We start from the raw sequence: 21,353 nt of genomic DNA on the forward strand, positions 1-21,353 counted from the left end.
TAAAGACAGGCAGGATTTCTTTTTCACAAAATGAACTGGGAGTTGCTACTCTGTGTAGTTGAAGATGTGCTCATATTCTGTAATGCAGCACCAGAATTTATTACAAACTGAAATTACTGTGTTTTTAAGTAACCAGAATATATTTATTTCTTATGGATGCAGGAATGGTTCAAATCAGTGAGGTCCCAAAATATATAGATTGAAACCAGGAGATTGTTTGGGGAATTCCCCTTTCACTTTGTATGTACTACACAAAATTAGAGCAGTGCATTACTTGAACAGCATTTTGATGATAGGCAGGAATGAGAATTTAGAACCAAGTTTGGAGAGGGAGAACGTGTCTTCTTCCCACCACAGCCAAGTGTTGAGACAAGAATTGTTCAGTCCAGTAGGTCCCAAGAGAAGACAAGACCACAATGGAGGCTAGAATCTCCTTTCCTGTAGGGAAGAATAATTGTTGAGCATTGATATTCACAATTGCTTTAGCATAAATTCCATGAATTATAAGATAGACATTTAAAATTTCTCTTCCTACTGGTTAAAAAAAGTTGCTGAAGTGTAGCTGATGTACAAGTTTATTCCTCTACTAAGGGAATTTAAATCAGAAACTGAAACAATTTCAAATGTTGCACCTTCTTCCTGCCTTCTGTTGCTGGATTTTTAATTTTACAGTGATATTTTCTGTGTAGTTCTCTCTTGAATTGCCATGTGAAAAACATACAAAAAGATCAATTCTGGAGGGACCAGATGCAGAGGAAGAGACTGAATAATAATGACAATGTATTGGTATAATTTTAGACACTGATTGAAGGATAAGGAAAAGCTCTGCTAATCTTCCAGATTAATCTTCAACAGATGATAATCTTTAAATTGATGTTATGTTTTCACTCTTTTTATGTTTTGTATCTCAATATTTTAAAAATGTTCCTTACATTGTTGGTTTTTCAGCAGCCAGTGATAAATGACAGACACTTGGATTCATACAGCTTCAGACTCTGTGGAAAGGTACTTGGTAGAGGTGGGTTAACTCTCGTACTTACCCTGCAAAAGGTTTGAGTTCACATTTAACATCAGGAGTCTGGGTGCCCTAAAGTTAACCATTACTGAAAGTGGGTTTGCTGTCCTGGGACACTGAATGTTCTTTAGCCAAAGGTGGGTGTGTTTATCCTGCTTAGGAAAGCCAGCCTGGCTGTCAGAGCAGGCACTGAGATGCATCTCCCCGGCCCCGCAGCTGTTGCCAGGCGCTCCGCTCGCTGTGGCGCTTGCACTCCGCTGGCGTGGCAGGGGACAGGGATGCACTGCGAGGAGAGAGCAGATGGTCTGTGTGCTCCTCGCTGAGGGCACTTGGCACCGAGGGGCACAGGTGGTCTGTGCTGGGCTGTCCTGCTGAGCGCTTGCAGCGCAGTTTGCCCAGAGCCCATCTGGGCTCCCAGGGACAGGAGGGAGGCTGGGGCTGCTTGCTGCTGGGGCTTTCCCCGTGGCTGCCTTCCTGGAGCTGCAGTCCGGGACCACTGCTCTGCTGGCAGAAGCTTTCCAAAACTGGAGCCAAATCTGCCTTGCAGATGATTCTTTTGAATTTCCTCCCAAGCACTGCAGCGCCCTGAAGGATAGGAATGGTTAGATCTTCTAATGGTTAGATTTCATGCAGTCAGAATGATTACCTAAGTGTAAACTGTGTCAAAGGAGTAGATATGAATGTTTTTCCTCTCATTCCACAGTAGTTTTTTAAACTTGACAGTTGGAGTAATGCATATAATATTACAGTTGTATTAAATAATTTGAGTGAGATAAAAATCAGAAAGGGTTACATGTATTCCTAGATGATTCCTGGTCCTGTGTCATCTGCAAGTGAGACATTACCATAGACATGCTCTAAAATTTCAGTAGTATTTTTGTGTTTGAAATAGTAGGACCAAACTTACAGCTCTGAATGGTTAACAATTTATAACTCTTTCTAGTTTGGGAGAATATAGTGAACCCTGTAGTTACTCCTAGGTTTATCTCAATTTAACTGTAACATAATATTTAAGCTTCACAGTTCCCCACTGGCTAGTATTTTTTTTTCTGTTGGTTACTTAAGAGTCTGAACCATGACTTCCTGCTAGAATTAAATAGGAATGAAGACTTCTTGCTGTAGGTCTAAATTTTAACTGGGGAATTGGAGCAGAACAGCCACTAAGAGAAACTGCTCTAAATCTCAGCCATAGAGGACATAACCTCTGTTTCTTCCTCAGCTGTCAAATAGAGTGCCCTAGTTCCTTTTTCCTTTGTGTGTGGTTTCCCTCTGAAACAGTTTTTACTAACAGGTACTTTATTACAAAATATTCTGAGCTGACTTCTATCTTATTAGATGCTTAGGAGCTTTTACAAATGTCTCCATAAAAGTATATGGCATATCTGTAAAATGGATAAATCTGCTCTCTGCTGTAATGTTTTAAAACTGGAAACTGTGTGTGCACACAAAAAATGTGGTTAGATAGAAAACTGTCCTTAAATCAGAATATTTCTATGTGGTTTGCAAATCTAATGGCACTACTGAAAAATATTAGGCTGTTTATTAATCTGTGGGTTTTTAAAGTAATTTAGCAAGGATGAGAGAAAATATTAGCTAGCTGTGGCAGGAAGACTTCTCATGCCATAGATTCAAAGATGGCTTACATCAGTGTCACTCTAAATATTTTATAGTAATAATCATTGTATTTATGTGATGTGTCTGTTCAGTTACTAACGAGCAGCTGCGTCATGAAAACAGGTGTCATTCTTGGGGATGCTTCCAGCAACACTGGAAGCTGTGGAAAGGTCACAGATGAGGACACGTTTCCAGTTGGTGGTGGAGTGTGGGAGAAAAAAATGTAGTTTTTGTATGTAGTTGTACATATTCTACAAACAGAGGGATTCCGTTCTGGTCACAAAATTCTTATTATATTCCACTATTGAGGTTTTGTGCAAACATAATTATTTCTTTAACATTCTGGGAGAGTATGCATGAACCAGTTGGTAATTCTGTGCTGTATTATGACTGTTCTTAAATTCAGATAATAGTAAATATAAAACATTTTAAATTACAGTACAGTTCTTGAAAGATTATCATTATCACTGCATTGAATTTTGTGTACATTTATGTGAGTTTTATGGATGAAAATAATAGATGCAAGAGATGTCTTAGGATAATAGTGATTAGTAGTTTGATGTGGTATTTATTTATGGTAGTGCATCACCCAGGAGGTACTTAGTTGAGTTTTTAGATAGCCTAGGTAATTGTTTCTAACTGTTTTCTGACTGTTTCTTTCTGCTTTCTCTGGATGTAAAATGAAGTCCTTTATGAGACACATTGAGACTGGAAAGAAATAGTGGGGGGAGGGGAAGCTCATTTTACATCTTGGTAATTATATCATAAAATGCAGCTATGGAAGAGACCTAATTGCTATGTGGCTGTTGCCTGTATCTGGCTGTGAGCGTAAGAGAAAGCTGTAGAAATCGTGGCTGATACAGATATCATTGGGAGGGAGATCCCACCTACTGAGGAAATCCAACCATCTTTAGTGTGCCAAATGAATATGCAACCTGCACATGGAAACAAACTGAAGTCTCAGTAAAACTAGGGTAATGTAAATTGAAACAAGGAATAATTAATGTATTAATACATTTTATGCCTACTGTGCTCATCTAGTAATCAGATTATTTTGTTAAATGTAATTAGAATTGTAAAAAGAATAATTATATAATAAAGATAACTTTACCAGAAATTTGAAAAGAAACAAAATTGCTGAAATGAAGTAAAGCAAATTACAGATTATTTATTTTCACCTGTCCTTGTAAAATAGAAGAGTAATTTTTAGGTATGCTACTTACATTCTGAATTGAAAAAAGTTAATAGGAGAGGAGGGAATCAGGAAATCAATATAATCAGAAATAACAGCAATATGCACGTTAGTCATCTACTCAAGTCAAAAAACATAATATGCTTCTGATTGTAAAACCCAAAATTAAGGCAAATTTCCATAACCATAATAAAAGACAAAAAAGATTAATTATTACTGTCGAGGCAAATGGATATTGAATGCAACCCATCCCCAGAGAAAGTAAAACAAAATCGTTTTGGGAGTTGAATTCTATGAAACAGTAATTTTCTTAGCTTTTTCTTTTTGCTCACGTTTTTGATACTGCTTAAGAAAATGACACCATTAAAGGTAATTAATTTTAGCAAGGGTTATTTCAATAACCCACTCTGCTGAACTGGATCAAACTGTCTCCAGCATGGTCCTGCCTGGAAACTTTACAAAGTCAGGGGCCAGGTTCAGGTAATTATCTTGGAGTAAAACTTCAGTCCAGTAATGCTATTTCTGAACCTCATTTAGTGAGTGAAGTAGTTAATCTCTTTGTTGCCAAAAGTTTGGTGTGGATTTATTTCTTTGAATGTTTAGTCCTGTATGCTCATTTAATTTTGTGTCATTTAATCAGCTCAGGCTGATTGAATGGCTGTGTGTATTATGTTTGGTGGGTAAGGAGGTAAGTTCTCCTGAGAGGTTCTTCCTATCTGGAGCAGAAAAAGATAACTTTGTCCTGTAGAAAACATCAGGAGTGCATTTCCTTTGCATTAATACAAGGAAAAGCAAACCTTTAAGACCAAATCTGCATGAAAAATTTAGCCCTAAGCTTAAATATTCTTGGAAAAATAGATTCAAACTAGAATCTTAGGGAAGAGTATTTGGAAATGGCTCAAACCTTTGTATATACGTCATCTGTCCTGTAGGTTATAAATTAACTTGGTAACAGACTGTGTGCTGATCTTAAAAAATACTGGATTAAAGTGACCAGAAGTTTTTTTTTTTTCTGTGACAGGAACGTTTGGACCAATGTTAATCCGTAGTGGAAATGCAGTAAATAACACAGTTCTCATTTATTTTAGTTGTGTCCTTCTTAGTCTGTGTGAAACAGCAGTGATTACTTTTCTTTCAAAAAGTTTCCACACAAGGCCTTCTGTTCCTCATAGCATTGCTATTTTTAAAAATTCATTTTATCTTTCATCCACATAATATGTAGATTAAAAGGAAGAAATTTAGTCAGACATTTAAAAACAAACAAACCAACCCCCTAAAAACTCCCACTTTAATTGCTAGTTTTCAGAATTTAGTAAAAGTTACCATTTTTTTCATTTGCTGTTGTGAAATACCAGGATTCTCATCTGGTACAGTATCCAGCACCTTAGTCAAAGAACTATTGTTATAGAGCAGATAAGATTAAAAAAAAAAGTCATTGGGTTTGATGAAAACCTGCATGAACATTGAGGGGAAAAAAGCCAAAGTTACCATAGCAACCACCAGTGCTTTAGAAAATAGCTGAGTAAAAAGAGCAGAAATGTAACAGAAAATATGAGGGCCATTTCATAAAGCATTAAAAATAAAAACTAAATTTAAGGCAAATATGATTACTGCTCAGCTTTTATCTGAAAAAATCCCTGATAAGCAGCAGCTTGTCTTTATTTAAATACAGGACTGCTGTTGATAAAGTTTCAGTGTTTAGTCCCCATTAGACCCTATTAAGGAGATACTTTTGTGAATTTGGTTAAAAATGATTGAAAGTTTTATGAGTTTTTGTTTGTTGGGGTTTTTTTTCTTACCTTTTTTTTTTTTTTTTCCCTCTGCAAATGGTTTTCTGAGCGACTGCAGTCTTAATCTGTGCAGAAGAGTGGGCTGTGAAAATGTCCTTTATGGCATAAACATGACCAAAAGTCCTCCTAATAAATGTGATCCCACAGTGGCCCTATGGTGAGTTCTTCATGATCACATAGCACTGCCCTTCAGGACAGGAGTGGCAAAGGCAGCTTTAAATTTCATGGATATAAAAATTTCAGGAAGCAACTGCATCTATAAGTTTAGGGGTGTGAGCTGCCCATTCATAGCACCTTTACTTAAAATAACAGGTACCTGTTATTTTACCATTTCTTTGCATCTGAACCTATATTCTGATAGCAGTGATTGATTTAAAAACTGAGCTTTCATACTTCTTTTGACCTTACTGTCTTTTTCAATGGAGTCAGCATTCTGCAGTGGACTGGTGTTGGGTAAGAATCTGTTGTTTTGCCTGTATATTGCTTCATAGTTGTGCAGGATTAGATTTTATGTGTGTGAAGTATCAAATGTACATGGGATGAAATGGCAAGTATCTTTTCTTTCCTAATTCCTATGTAGCAGTTGTCTTAAATTTGATCTTAGTTCTCATAGAGCAAAATGGCCCATGTTGGAACCTTAACCAAATAAGAAAACTATGAAAAAAATCACTTTGATATTCTGTCCTGAAAAACTGCTTCATATGAGAATTGAAACAATCTAAAAGTTTGAGTACAAAAAGGGAAACAACAAACACTTTATCCTTTCTTTATAATGCAGTCTGATTCAATTCTTGCCTTCTCTTCAAAGGACTGTGTTGATGTGTGCTTGGCTGCAGCACAGTTATCCTCTCCCATTGTTAGAAGATGATTCTGTGTGTAGTAGGAGATTCTACTTAACTGTCCTAGACAGAGCTGTAGCCTGGGGCTATGTGTGCGTGTCAGAGCAGTTGTTACTGGCATCTGTTTCTTTTGGAAAAATGACATTGTTTCTGAGCAAACAGATTTTGGTTATTTTATAAACCACTGTGAAACAAAAGTATTTCCATCTCTTCTGGTCTCATATGGAAGTTTATAGGAGGGTAAAAAGTCCTGTGTCATTCCCCGAAGTCTTCCTGTGCATCCAAATGAAACATTTTTGATGAGTTCCATATTGTAAAGTGGATACAGCATTTTTTCTCCTCTGCTGTTGTCAGAGTTAAAAGTACTCTGTACTGTATGGAAGTGAGAACTGAAACTGATTAGGTTGAAATCATGAAATAATTAATTTTGTAAGAAAGAAAGGTGGTGTGAATTTCTGTAAATGCTTAAGATCCCTTCTCTGCAAAATTCAAATGGAAGCTCTAGAGGCACTTTGGCACTGGTCTCTTATTTAGTTGCCTCATCTGAAAACGTCCTGTAGTGCTTCTATAGCATGAGCATTCTGCTCCAGATCAAATGTAACAGGCTTCTTATCCAGTATATGAGTTGTTCTCTGGGAATAATGAGGAAGAGGATGCATTCTGGACAAGATTAGTTTAGTGTTTCAATACAAGCTTTATGTGGCATATTTAATTCTTGTCTAACTAAGTTGGGGTTTGACCTAATGAACTTTTCCAGTGTGACTGGACTTCATGTAGTAGTTTTGTGCTGGGGCAGTGGATTGTAAAGCAGCCAGGTAATGAGCACAAACTGTGGTGGAACAACCTGGAGCCAGGACAGAGGCAGTGGAGGTGTTGTTCTGCTGCAGCTGGACTATGTCACAAGTGGTTGCTGCTGCCAGATGAGCGCTCATTCCTGCAGGCAGAACCCTTTGCACCCTGTGCCTGCCTCTGCCAGGGGTTTGATTCAAAAGTCCTGCAGAAATCTTCCAAATCTCAGTGTGTGGCCTTGTTACCACCTAACAATTTGTTCAGACTCTGGAGTTTATGTATTGTATGCTCTGACAAGGTGCTGTTGACATGTACCTTGAATTTGAACCTCATAAACACCACTTTATGAGACAATTTTCTGTGACATCTCTGTTGAGTTCCTGCAGAACTTAGTACAAGCAAAATAGGTATTGTGGTCTTGCATTTTTTGTGCTGTGTTTTTATAGATGTGTGGAAACTTAGCAGTGTAGTGCTATCAGTGGGTGGTGGAGGCTTGAAACATTATATTGTGAGAAAATGCTGTCAATACTGTCATGAGCTAGGAACACAACGGACTGACCTCTGACTATTTTCGTAAATTAAACTAAACCCCACTAGGTGGTGCAAGTAAATAAACCACCTAGCAAAATATTTCTCCAGATTAATAAACTTGGGGAAAGGGTGTCTTTCACTAAATTAAAATATATTATTTGATTGTTTGTTTGGGTTTTTTCATTTGTGGTTTTGTAAAATAGTTATTAAAATTTAATATTTAATGCTGTCTTAGCTTGGTCTTTTCCACGTAACAGCCTTCCTATGAGCTGACTCAGGCATTTCCTGACTTGGCATCTGCTTGGAGTATTCCCTCTCAGAATCTCTCCTGTTGCAGTTTATCCTTTGTTTCACTTTGGGTTTGCTTACCTTTATAGCTCTACTATGTACATACAGTCAAAAGTATTTTTTTGTTCAAAGAAAAGATTTAAAACAGTAAATTACAGTAAGATACTGTCAATTTGCAGTGGAGTGAATAAGGTTCCAGTAGAAAATAATTTTGACACACCATGTATGTGGTTAGTCTGTAAGGGTTAATGTGTATGTCAAAGAGATCACTAGTTCTATTATGTTTTATTTAGAACTAAACAAGTAAACAGAAAAACACAAAATGAAACTCCACACCTTCATTGTACTTTTTCATTGTACTCCTGAGGTGACTATAATATAACCTTTCCAGTTTGTGTTGTGCTTGGCTATGCCATTGTCTTAAATTCAGTCTATACAACCTTTCAATATCCTCTGCTCTCCACTGAAATCCCCTCTTGTGCAGCGGTGGTTTTACTGAAGATGCAGTGGCCCATACATGGTCAATATATTTTTATAGCCATAAGATCAGTAGCAGAAGTTTTTGAATAACAAGAAAGCGCACATTCTTGAGATAAGTGGAAGACCCCAGGAATTTCTACCTGTGGAGAGCCATCAGCATTCTCATTTTCTTGTCAGTAATGATATTTGAACAGAGTTTATGTGGCTTCCCTGTAGACTGCAGGCTGGCAGCTCTCCTGGGAAGGCAGCGGTGCTGCCCAGGCTGAGCAGAGCTGTGCTAAGGGCAGGAGCTGCCCCGAGCGCTGTTGGCTGCTGGGCAGTCAGCCCGACAGAGCCGCGCTGCTCCTGCTGCTGCCTCCCCTCCGTGCCCATGTGCCAGGCCTGCCTCACCCCCTGGGCATCCCCAAGTACTGCACTGGCACCTTGCAGTCCAGGACTCTGTAACAAGACAGTAAATGTGGTCACTGAGAAGCTCTCTAGTGAAAGTTCAGTGCATTACTGTACAGTATATTTACTGAAATGGAAATTTTTCATTTCAGGGAGACTTAGGTATTCATCAGTTGGGATGGGTGTGTTTGCAGTATTCATCAGAGTGTTAACAAATGCAGCAGAAGCAGGGTTTTGGGTAGGTGTTTTGATTGGGGGTTTTTGTGTTGGGTTTTTTTTCTGGGTTTGTTTTTCTAGGAAATAAGACATTAAAGTATAAAAAGCTTATGCCCATGAAATCTCAGTTGACCAGCAGTCATAAAGAATATATACACTAACCACAAACAGTCAACACATACTCTGAATTTTGCAATAAGATTCTGTTGTACTGTATAGCCTCTACAGAGTACACATAGAAAAATTGCAACAGAAATATTAGTCTTAAAATGCAGAAAGAAAATATATTTTTCCTTTGTTTCCTTGGGCAGAGGACCAGCATTCTCAATTGCCACCATGCACTTTTGGCTATTACTAACTCCAAAGCCAGAGTAGAACTATATGGTGATGCAAGTAGAAGGGCCTCATGGTATGTGTGTTAAAATGCTTCAATATTCCTGCTGTACAAAAATACAGTGCCAACCATTTTGGTTACTTACAATGTAGTGGGAGTCCCACTCATGAGTGAGGATTCACTGTAGCTGAGCAATGAACATTTACAAGAAATACACACACCTTACACCATTGTGCTCCCATTCTAACAGTTTTGGTGACAGGTACATTGAACATTCATGAAAATATGAGAGAAAATGGGCGATTTAAAAAGGAAGTTTGTTTTCCACAAAACATGTACAACTTGAAATTAAAAGGTACAAGACAGAATCTAGACTTTATATATTTGATAATGTAGCATGTAAAATTCTTTAGAATGAAATCTTTTGGCTCTTGGTTGCTTTGTGCTTCTCTTAATTTGGAGGCTTTTTCCTTAAGCATATTACTGTGTAACTGGAATTATTCCATTGTTTCTCTAACTGTTACTTATTCCATCTGAAGGTGTCAGAAGAGAAATCTGGCTTCATTATTTCTTCTAAATGAACTTTTCATTTTTGCCTTAGTTTCAAAGCTGCCTTTTATGCCTGTGTGTCTACACACACAGCCACACACATATAAATATATGTTTGGGATTGTGAAAGACCTTGCAAAAGCACTGGAGAGCTTGTTCTTTTACATAAGGTGCACCAAGAGGCTGAAATTCTAAAAACTGAGTGACAGATGGGCATTGTGATCTTTTCTGCTTTACACAGCCTCTTGGTGCTGGTAGCTGCTGATAATGTACACTTAACGTTCAGATTTACTGATGCAATGTTCTGTAGATTATAAACATTTGCAGAAAATGACTAATAAATAATGGAAGAACCTACCGTAAAAATGAGATAAAGACTGAGATTAGGTTAAAAATACTAGGTCTCCAATCTTAATTGAAGTAATACATCATTTTTGTGTAAACCCTTGCATTTGTTTAAAAAGAAATAACATGGAGCAATTCTCTGACAAAAGAGTGAACTTGGTTTTTTTGTCTGTTTTATTTTTGAAAGTAAAGCCAGGTGAACTCATTTGTTGTATATACTCCACTGTCATAAGACAGTCTTAGAAAGTGATGGTCAGCTTAAGTTTGGGCGTGACTGAATACTGAAGCTTTAATTTGAGAAGTTTAAAATAACTTTTCCAAAATAACATTTTCAAAAATAACTGTTTAATATTAGTCTTTGTTAGAGATTTTTGTTAGTGTAATAATTCTACTAACATGTTTTTACTGTCAGCTAGGTCCAACCTGTATAGGTGTTGTTGAAAAATGTGCTAATTAATTTTTTAGGAACTTACATTTCATAGAAGTAGCTTTTGCTTTATTGCGTTATAAAGAAGGTCTTTGATGATTGCTTAAACATTGCTTGGCGTTTACCATGCTGCAGAATTGAGATGTAAATAATAGCAAATTTTGTAAATAAGCTTTCCTCTATTAAAATGGTTTTATCTCTTTACTCTTGCAGTAAGACAAATAAATCTGTACAGAGAATTTAAGGTAACTGGGAAGAAAGAAAGGGAAGGGACATGTCTGTAGCCCTCAGAGCTGTTTGTGTTTCTGCTCTAGCCTTGTCCCTGGGAGGCTGCAGAGGGAAAGGGTGCTGATAGCCTGTGGCATGCTCTGAGCTACTGCATCTGTCCCTTCCCAGCAAGAGGCAGGTGAGGTAATCTGGACCTGGCAGGTGGCTGAGATGCCAGATTTTGTGTCAAGTATTTGGATTAGAAACCACCTGTGAATATTAGAAGATTGGCTTCTCCAGCCTATCACTTGGCTTTGCAGCTAGGAATAACTTGCAAATCCAGATACATGTCTTGTGTAGATACAGCTGACAGATACTGGAGTTAGTACAGCACTGAACTGAACACAAGGACATAAAGTCCCTCTTTCTGTCCCTCAGGCCTCAGACCTAGTGGCTTGCCTGGATAGGCAGGGGAGTTCCCAAGTTCTTGTGCCTGTTGGGAGGCTGGCAAGTGGCATGCTATGGTGCTTGACCCAGGATAAGTATGATTTGCTGCTTCTGCTTTTGTTCATGGGACCAGTTGTATGGGCTTAAAGGCTATACAGTTTGTAAAGTCGCTGAACTTCATACAGAGCACTCTGGAGTAGCCTGTGGTGGACAGGAGACAAGTCCTTTTTGGTTCTAATACTTTGAAATAAGTGAGGACAAAAAGGTAGAGCATAAAATACTAATATGAAGAAAAAGGATGACTGCTTCAAGGAATCAAACATTAATAGATTCTTTGTTCAGCATCAGCAGATTCAGTAACTTGCAGTACCTTGGCCTCAGAGAATATAATGTCCAAGTGTTTGTAGTTGAACTGGAGGTTTCATCTGCCATTAACAAGAACAAACAAACCAGAATGCTGACAAAAGTAGTGCACAAGTCATCTATAAATAGAAGAAAATCATGGTCCCAGAGATAAGACTGATAAAAAAGCTTAAGAGCTACATACATTCTGTGCAACTTTCTATGAAGCAAAGCCTTTCTAAAGTGGTTAGCAATATATTGTTACATGGGTACGTGCAGTGACAGGAGAATAAAGCATTTACTGCTGGCTGACTGGAATGCTACTGAAGTCTGTCTGCTCTGGCTGTTCTTAGGACCCTTAGAGTTGGCTACAGAGAAGAACAGCACTGGTGAAAAAGGGGAAAACAGTTGATTAAATTTTGTACTATACTGTTCTGCAATTACTGGTGTATCTCAGTTGTCTGCATTATGGAAATGTGTTACTGATCATGTTGTAGCAAAAAAGATCAAAAGCAACATCTAGTATTCAGGAGAGACATGACTGCACAGTAAACCATTTCTCAAAAGCCCAGAACTGTAATTTTTATGATTAATTTTCTGAGCACCTAGGGTATAGCATGTTTCAAGAAAATCTGGGTCTGTTACTGGTACCAGTATATGCTCTTATACACCCACAGGTAGAAGTACAGTTGGTGCCTTCCCTTGTAACATCCCATCCATAGGGGCTGGGATCTGGCAGGTGGATCAGCAGCCCTGCTGTAAAGGACCTGGAGGTGGTGATGGGCACCAGTGCCATCACCATCAATAAGACAAGCTGCCTGCTGAGCTACATGAGCAGTCTGATCAGCAGATTGAGAAATACTCATTACTCTTTGATGCTGCTGAAGCCCCACCTGAAACACTGAAGTCTGGCATTTCGCCTTCCCCTTCAATAAAGAATTTGAGAGGGGTTGCCAAGATGGCCAGGGCCCAAGGCACACATCCTTTGAGAGAGGTGGCTGAGAGATTTGGGCTTGTTTGCTCTTAAAAACCAGAAATGTACTAGCAGGCTGCAGCTGTTAGGAATGCAGTCACAGAGGTGGTTGAGGTAAACTCTTCTTGCAGTAGCATGAGACATTGGCTGTAGGTTGTGGCTTGGGAGGTTTGGGTTGTGCATGAGGAGAAATGTTTGCAAAGATGGGTGAGTTAGCACAGAGAGGTTGTGGAGCTTGTGAAGATTCAGCTGGGCAAAGCCATGGCTGACCTGACCTGATACTGGGAGGCTGAACCAGATGGTCTCTGAAAGTACCTTAGAAAGATTTCTGAAATTCTGTGTGGTTACCTCCCTTGATGGACTGGAGTAAAGGGTCCAAAAAACAGAATAGGAAGCTTGAAATGGAGGGGGTAAGCTAAGAGGTTTGAGGATGATTTTGGACAGAGAACAGGCAGAGAACAGTGCTACTTTGACAGATTTGTGTACTGAACTGAGCAGTCTCATAAATACAGAAATTATACCTGGATAGTACATTACGTGACTCATGAACTGAAAAAATAGAAATATATACTGTAGGTGTAGAAATATTGGGACTTAAAATATGTGTATTATGGGGTTTTTAGAAGGTGCTTGTTGAAAAGTGTAACAATGCAAACCAATATAGATACATTGTTTAGTTTGAATATGTGAAGGAGGGAACATTAGTGTTCACATAAAATGAACTTTGCTATAAAGACTAATTGTGGCGAGTAAATAATGGAACTGCTATCCTGGCACATTCCCAGGTTAATTCTTTGATTTAAAAACATTTTCCTACTGATTTTCCTGACTTGCAGTGCACTGGCAGGTGGTGTTGAATTGGTCTACATAAAGATCAGGCACTGTGGATAAACTTTCAGTTGTGAAAAATAAACAAGCACGCTTTATCCAGCTGAAAGTATAATTCCAACATGTACTGGTAGCAGTATTTAAACTGCATGTGTGATGTGGTGGCATGGGAGGATTTGGACTTCCTTCTTTGAGATTCCTGTGAAATTCAGTCATGGGTTTCCAGACACAGAGCGATAATAACCTGTGTGGTTTTTAACCACTCTTGGAAACATTTCCCATGCAATTAGGAGGGAATGGATTCAAGTGGCAAATTTGCAGCTTTGATTCTTAACGACAACACATATGCACTACAAACTGGATCAAATGCCAGTTTGTGGGTAAATGCTCAGTGACGTGGGTAGTGTTCTCTTTAGACCGGTCCGAAGCATCAGTAGAAGCTCCTCTGATATTGCTGGACTTGTCTTTATAAATGTGCCCCAAGTGTGGGAAATGTGACACTTGTACTCTTTTTTTTTCCCCCCCCTACAAAACCTGCCTGCTGTGAGAATGAGCATTAAGCAATGAGCAATGCCTGCTTTTAGCTGTGGACTCAAATGGTGATTTTAAATGATAGAGGAGAGACTTAGTGGGTCTTTTTATCTCCAACTTTTGATTAGCATTTTGTGCTTCAGCAGCATCATCATGTGGAAGTTTTAAATTAATTCAAAAGAGATTTTCTAATTTACCTAAAATGTGGAATAGTTGAGATAACAAAATGAAGCCCTATAGGTCATGTGGTTTCCAGTAGCAGGAAAGTCAGTTCTGCTTACTTAAGCTAATATTCTTTTTAATTCCTTCTCTGTGTCTTGCCTCAGAATAAAAATAGGAGCAGGCAGAACAGAGAATCCCTTCAGCAACACTTTTTGACAAAAGTCATTGCCTAGAAAAGAGGAGAGAGACAATACTGGTCAACCTGTGTTAGAACACTACAGATTTCTGTTACCTCTTTTTAGGATCTTATGATGACAAAGAATATGTGGCTTGACAAAGGTTAATCACCTGAAATTCTTCACACAAGAAATTGTCTGGATCACAAAAAGACAGAGGAAACATTTGTTTCAGTCAATTTTTATGCAGTTTATGAACTCAATGTGTCTGGCAGACTCTGGGAACACCAGCAGACCTTTTTGTGATCAGGTCCAAGAGAAAGTGCTGTGCATTCACAGACTTGAGGTATTTTTTAAACTTCAGGAATAAGTCTGTGTGACTAGTTCAGGTCAAAATCTTTCACATTTATTTGAAAATAATGAGCAGATTACAGAATGTATTTTGTGTTTCTGAACTGTGAGATGTTTTGCTGCTTTATTCCACAGGAATATCTCTCTGTCAAGGCCAGCACACTGAAGTAGTTAATTTTTCCTCACAATGCAAATCAGTAGCTTTCTCCTTCAAAAAATTATGAAACTGATTATGCCTAAGACTCATTTAGTTTTTCACCACATCAAAGATATTTTTGCTGTCGATTTATTTTTTTCCTTTATCTCCATATTCTATTGTTCATTTCTGTGCAATCTTCCTTTGAAGCTGTCTTTGATAGTCTGCCACCTGCTGCAGTAGGTGCTGCAAGCATTATTGAGCAGAAGTCACAGCATTTGTGGATGAGAATCTTGGCTGTACCTGTGAAATGCCTATGCATTTCCACCACAGCTCCCTCCTGTCCTCATCTTGGATGTGCACTGGTGATTTACCATCCAAAGGTGTTCAGACTGCACAGCAATGAAGGGCAAAGATGAGTGTTAGCCTTGCGACAGCCCTGCGAGGTCCCCCAGGGTCAGCCCCCAGCTGCCAGCCTACCAAAGCCCAGGACTGGGGTAGTGAAGGAAGTTGTTTGCATTTGAGGTCTTTATACAGAGACATCCACACTCACCTGAGCAAACGTTGCAGCAACAAAATGTACACTGAATTTTGACCCTTTAACTAAATAAACAGTGCCAGAAAGGAGATGTTGTGAGGAAGTTTCCTGGAAGGATGATGCTCTCAAGTATTTGCTTCTCTTCTTTGTGACTATCTATGTGGTAAACATGCATGTAGACATTCTCTTCTGGCATTCTGGCATTCTCTTATAAAGATGAGAAAAACATTAATGAGCACCCTTTTGGGGGAAGAGCAGAGTTAAACATGATCTCACCTTTTCAAGCACTGGTGTTTTTCCATGTACCGTAGCGCTTCTGTTGTTTAAACATACCCAATTCTTAAATGTGTATGAAGTTAGAATTTAACAGATAGATCAAGTACCTGGCATCAATCCAAGGTCTAATTCTTAATCTTCTGTACTATGGATATGGTAGATAAATTTCTCAATGGCCAATTTTAAAAACTATTCACTCAAACCCGACATAGCCCATTTCAGCCTCTCTTTAATAGGAAAGCTAATAACTTTTTCTGATGTGGTGCATAAAGCTCTGGTATTTTGTTTTCTTTTTATTGCCAGATGCAAGTGTGTTCATGTATTTACAGTCAATAAAGCTATCAGTGCTATACACAGGTTTAGATTAATAATTTCAGCCTTCCAGTCTGGGATATCAGCTTTAGGCACTGCTGTGTTATTTGCATCCCTTGGGCTCGTGCTGACTGTCCGAGCAGTTGCAATGTTTCTGCTTGGAGCTACTTCCACAAGTGGGACAGCCCATTCCAGCATTTTCATTCACATTATTCAGAAGTCATTTCTCAAACAAGCCAGGCAGCACTTGAGCAGTACAAATTGTTTGTGCCTACAGAAAAGAAAGTTGGTGACCCCCAAACCCCTTCTTCTCATGCATTTTTGTCTCTGATAGCCTTTTGTACCCTGTTCACAGTCTGACTTCCAGTTTGTACAACTTCCAAGAGAGTTGGTTCATTATTAGGACTTGCCATCAAGGAACAAGAGTTTCAAAAGGGGTGCAGTATTACCTGTACATGGGTTGTAGGTGTGAAATTCTGTGACCTGTCCTAGCCATCAAGTCTAGAGAACATACAAGAAAGAAGAAATACTAGCCTTAGTCCTGCTGCCTGTTATAATTAGTGAATATTTATATTAACCCAGAGAGCCAGGTTTTATGTTACCTAGACTTTTCTGTCTCTTAAATGTCATAACAGCCCATTTCTGCCACGAGCAAACCAGTTAATGATCACATGTTGTACTTTTTTCCCCCCTGTATTTTTATAATACTTGCATGGGATAAAATACATCTCTGCCCTGAAGGCACTGCAGCTATTCTGTGTGGAAGACCATGGTCTGGGTTAGCACTCATGGGAGAATGTGCCACCTCCTCATCTTGGAATTTATTTTTCTTTAGCACACATTGACTTTCTCCCTTAAGAGTGAGCGTGCAAATATGAATAACAAATAAGATATTTCACCAAATACCTTGACACGTTTTATTTGATTTAGATTCACTTTCTACAGTTTCTGTTTCATGCTCACTTTCCTTCATCTAAGAGCAGTCGCAGTGGCAGTATAAAAATAACTTTTAAATTGAATTTTTTGAGATCCTCCTCTTCTACTATCTCTTACTGCTTCCCACTTCTCTTCTGATTTTACATTTATTTCTAGTCTTCTCCCTGAAAATCAAGATCTCCTTATGCTTTGCATTACCAGCTGTCAGGCATGATGCTGTATATGCTGATATGCCACTGTGTTAGCTTGCTTTGCCACTGTTGGCAGCACTCTGCTGTCATGCTCAATTGAGACAGAAAGGACTGTTTCTTACTGGAAAATTAATTCATGAGAAACTACCTTTGTTTCTGTAATAGAATTGTTTTGAAAGAAATTAAACATACAAAGAAAACTGTATAGCAACAAATTGGCCTATAATTTTATAAAGGTCTAAGTGTCAAATATGAATGAACATAACACAGTGAGGCCAACTAATTTAGTGGAATTACAGCCTCAAATTGCCATATGTGATTTGAGCACAAATTCCATCAGCTGAGATGATTTTTGTATTTGGATTTTTTTTCCTGACATAACTAGTTTTGAGCAAAAGGCAGTGCCTTCTCAGGCATGTGGAAATTATCTCTGGAAGGAGTAACCAATTTGCTTGAGTCCCTCTGTGAAAGGGAGAGACAAGGTCAGAAGAATTGTATTGAAAATTATCTTTATCCTGACATGTTCTGTTCCTCCACCCTGCAAAAGAGGAGGAAGTAGAACATCCTCTTCTGTGTAGGGACCTGTTTCTCCTCCCTAGGCCTTTCTATCCCTTATGGTTTTTTGAAGAGGACTGCCTTTTACAGGTCATTCTTCCAGTCTAGCAGTGCTGCTTGGCTGCTATTCCTAGGGCTAAAATGAAGGAGCAGTTTTGCAGCAGGTTTCTTTCTCCTGAGTACAAACTGCTCTGCTGGGCTTTCTTTGATCCGTGGCAAACTGACCAAGAGAACTTCCTCAAAGACAGGATGAGGCTGCAGCTGTGCTTGTGAGCCAGGCTGATGTTCTGTCCTGCAGTCACCCCATGTGTCACTGTCAGTGTGGCTGTGAGTGGTTCAAGGCTTAGCACCTGCTGGAGCTGCTGGTTTGGGATGCAGCCCCTGCTTTGGGGGAGAGAATTCAGCCATTTGTGAGCTGTATCACAGGCTTGGATCTTACTGGCCATGAGCTGTCTCTGTTCTTACATAAATGACTGGTTAAAATACATCCTTTGTGCCCACTTGCAAGGGATTTTTGGCTTATCTGCAGGAGAGAAGAATCAAAACTCTTGTAAACTTGACAGTTGATACACCACTAGATATATATACAAAAAGTTCATGCAAAAATTGAGAAAACAGTTCTGAACTTCTCTTTGAAAATACCTGTGTATGAAAACATTTTATAGTGTGGGAGTATAAATGTAGATGTTTATTTAAATACATTAGAATGTCCACCAACCCAATCTGTATCTTAAAATTTATTTACCTATACAATGTTGTGTAGTTCAAATGATTTGTTTTGTTTTTTTCAGAAAGTAAATTAGAAAAAAATAAAATGTCTTTCTTGATATTGAAAGACTCCTATCAATGTAATTTCAATTTAAATCTAATTACTTTAAAATGCATGTTTATACTACTCTCCCCATCCTCTTTTTTTTTTCGTTAAGCCTCCTAAGGCTTAAAATTATCTTGATAATTTTTATTTATCTTTTTTAATCCTTTGCCATTTGAAGGAAATTTTTTTTTTCCCGCAGTTGACAAGGAGTGTGTTTGACAATGCAAGGGAATTCTGATTCTGTCTAGACAGAAAAATTACCAAATGTACAAGGTCCTTGGCACAACAGACAGACAAGCTCTTTTCTTAATTTTCATTTCTGCTAACATTCAGTTTATAGTAATTTTGGCTGTTACCTTCAGCTTCAAATGTTTAATTTTGTGACTTGAGGTACTCTTTTATTTCCCCAGATTTGCAGTGTCCCTGTAAAAACTGTAGAGATAAGCATTCAAGATATTGATGACTATTGTATTGTGTGTACAGTTGTTTCATATCTAGAACTATGGCTAACAAATGGGTTTATGTAGCTGGTATCCATAAATCAAGGTGTTGTGTCAGCTCTCAGCAGAACAGAAGTTATCTCCAATTCACACTGGCTGTGGTGTGTTTGCCAGTCAGGACCACTGATAGAAAGCAGGGAGGAATTGAGTGGCAAGATTCCTTCTGCACTCTGTGGTGGAGTTGCTGAACTCCCTCTAAGCTCTGATGGTTGTGCTGGACTACAACAGCAGTATATTCCATGTTAAAAGTATGAATTCATCATTGTCACAATAATCCAAAAACTCTAAAAACCGTATCAGTAAATGAGCTCTATCTGTAGAGCAGCTTCAGTAGTTCAGAGCCTGCTTATTTAATTTTTCTTAAGCACATTAAACGGTTCTAGGCAGGCTGTCACTATCCTGTTTGAAATATTGCTGTGTTTCTTTTGTTCTCTGTTTTTAAATTTCTTACATAGTAAGACTGTCATATTTTCATTCTCTGTTTGTTACAAGTTTCTGGATATTCAGATATTCAGACTCTCATTTGAGCTTAAAGTCTTTCAAACCACACCAGAAATTCAGTAGTGGAAAAGGGAAGAGGTGTGCACTTTGTCCTCTCTTTTTCCACAGCCTGTTGACTACCAGTGCAGGCACTAAGCCTGCAGTTTCTGGCAGCTGGTCTGCAGGTAAATTAACCCAGCAGGTGTGGATCCCTTTTGACTAGAATAGCTATAAGGTTTGAGCCTTGAGAGTAATGTCTTGGCTACAGTTTTTGTCTGAAAATAATTCTGCATCGGCTTTAGAGAAAGGCCTTGTTTTTGTCAGGACTTTTTCCCCCTTTCATTTCTTGTCATAGTGCTCAAATTCCTATATTCAGAACTCCTCAGAAAAATAGAGGAATGGCTGATGAAAAACTTGAGTGATACTTTGAAAATGTAGCACATGCTGTGCAGTTCCAGTAGATGAAAGCAGCATGGTTGAAGGGTTTAAAACATGCTTTCATATTAATTTACTATCATTTAAATATTCTTTTAAGAGATTGTTTATGAATTCCAGTTTTTCAGCTGCAGTCACAGTTTATGCAAAGTTTAAAGGGTTATGATGTATATTCTTTGTGAAGTATTCACTTCTCTTTTTTTTTCTTTTTCTTTTTTTTTTTTTTTTTTAATCTTCACACTAGCTTTTTGGCTTTTTGGTAACCAGGAGTACACACTGCTGTGCTGGCAAATGCATGAATATTTGTGGTGGTGAACTTCTACCACATCTAAATGCTGCTGTGCACTTGCAGCAAAAATGGGAAGTGGTGAATAATTCCTCCTGCCTTTTGAGATGGTTATATTTGAATTATGTTGGCAGGATTGAGTGAAGAAGCTTGTATTGTTAACAGTGCTGAATCTCCTCTGTAAATGCATAAGACTTTTTTTCCACAGGGATTTCAATCCAGCTTTCACCAGTCCTTGTTCACCTAAAAGAAAATTTAAAGGTTTTCTTAGGTTTCTACTGCTAAGTTTGTCCTTTATGTCAGGGAAAAAAATGCACAATGTTATGTACATTTCTATTTGCTATAAATTATTTCTTTCGCTCAACTTTATGAGAAATACATTCCGTTACTGTCATAAAATACACATTTTCTTCATCTTAAGCAAAACAGTATCCTGAAACACTTAATTTCATTAATTTAATAAACATTGTACTAACTTTGACAAACGTGAACTTACTTTCTTCCCAGGTTTCCAGAGGAGGAGTTGGCAACAGAGCCACTAAAATATGCTGAACAACTTCCTGTAGCTCAGATAATACACCAGGTAAGTCTTTCCATTTTAAAAATTCCTTTGAAAATAAAGAACATCTGTAATACTTAAACTGCTTTTCTGGGTCACACGGAATTAATGTCCTCATGCTGGAAGTATGTATAAGCAAGATACTCTTGTTCAGATGACAACTATTAAAGTCTAATTCTGAACATGGCAATGAAAAGATGTTTGCTGTATGACATGGTTAACACTTCAGAGCTACTTGTTAAAATTGTTGTGTGTCTGCTGATAGAAAAGAAAAAAATCCATTAATTTCTCTGAATTTGCAACTTGACCTAAATCATATTCACCTTCCTGAAAAAGCAGCTAAAGTATGGAGTCATTATTGTGGAATAATTGTCATGATGAGTCGAACAGGGAAAACAATCTCTCCTCCTAATACAATTCTGAATTAGCATAATTTTTATTTCAAACTATAGCAGCGTCATCATACTTTCTGCTTTGAACAGAGTTTTTTTATTTTTTGTTTTGCACAATTAAAAAAAAGGT

General features: G+C 38.2%; 1 protein-coding gene across 1 annotated transcript in view; it reads left to right on the top strand.

Annotated features, from left to right (window-relative positions):
• PIGK (phosphatidylinositol glycan anchor biosynthesis class K) overlaps positions 1-21,353 on the top strand; it is a 64,369-nt gene that overhangs the window by 21,102 nt on the left and 21,914 nt on the right. Inside the window, exon 10 of the mRNA XM_058842754.1 lies at positions 20,780-20,855. Within this exon, the coding sequence (XP_058698737.1) occupies positions 20,780-20,855 (76 nt within the window). The remainder of the gene's footprint in view (positions 1-20,779; positions 20,856-21,353) is intronic.

This window comes from Poecile atricapillus, chromosome 7, assembly GCF_030490865.1.
Source record: "Poecile atricapillus isolate bPoeAtr1 chromosome 7, bPoeAtr1.hap1, whole genome shotgun sequence".
NCBI lineage: Eukaryota > Metazoa > Chordata > Aves > Passeriformes > Paridae > Poecile > Poecile atricapillus.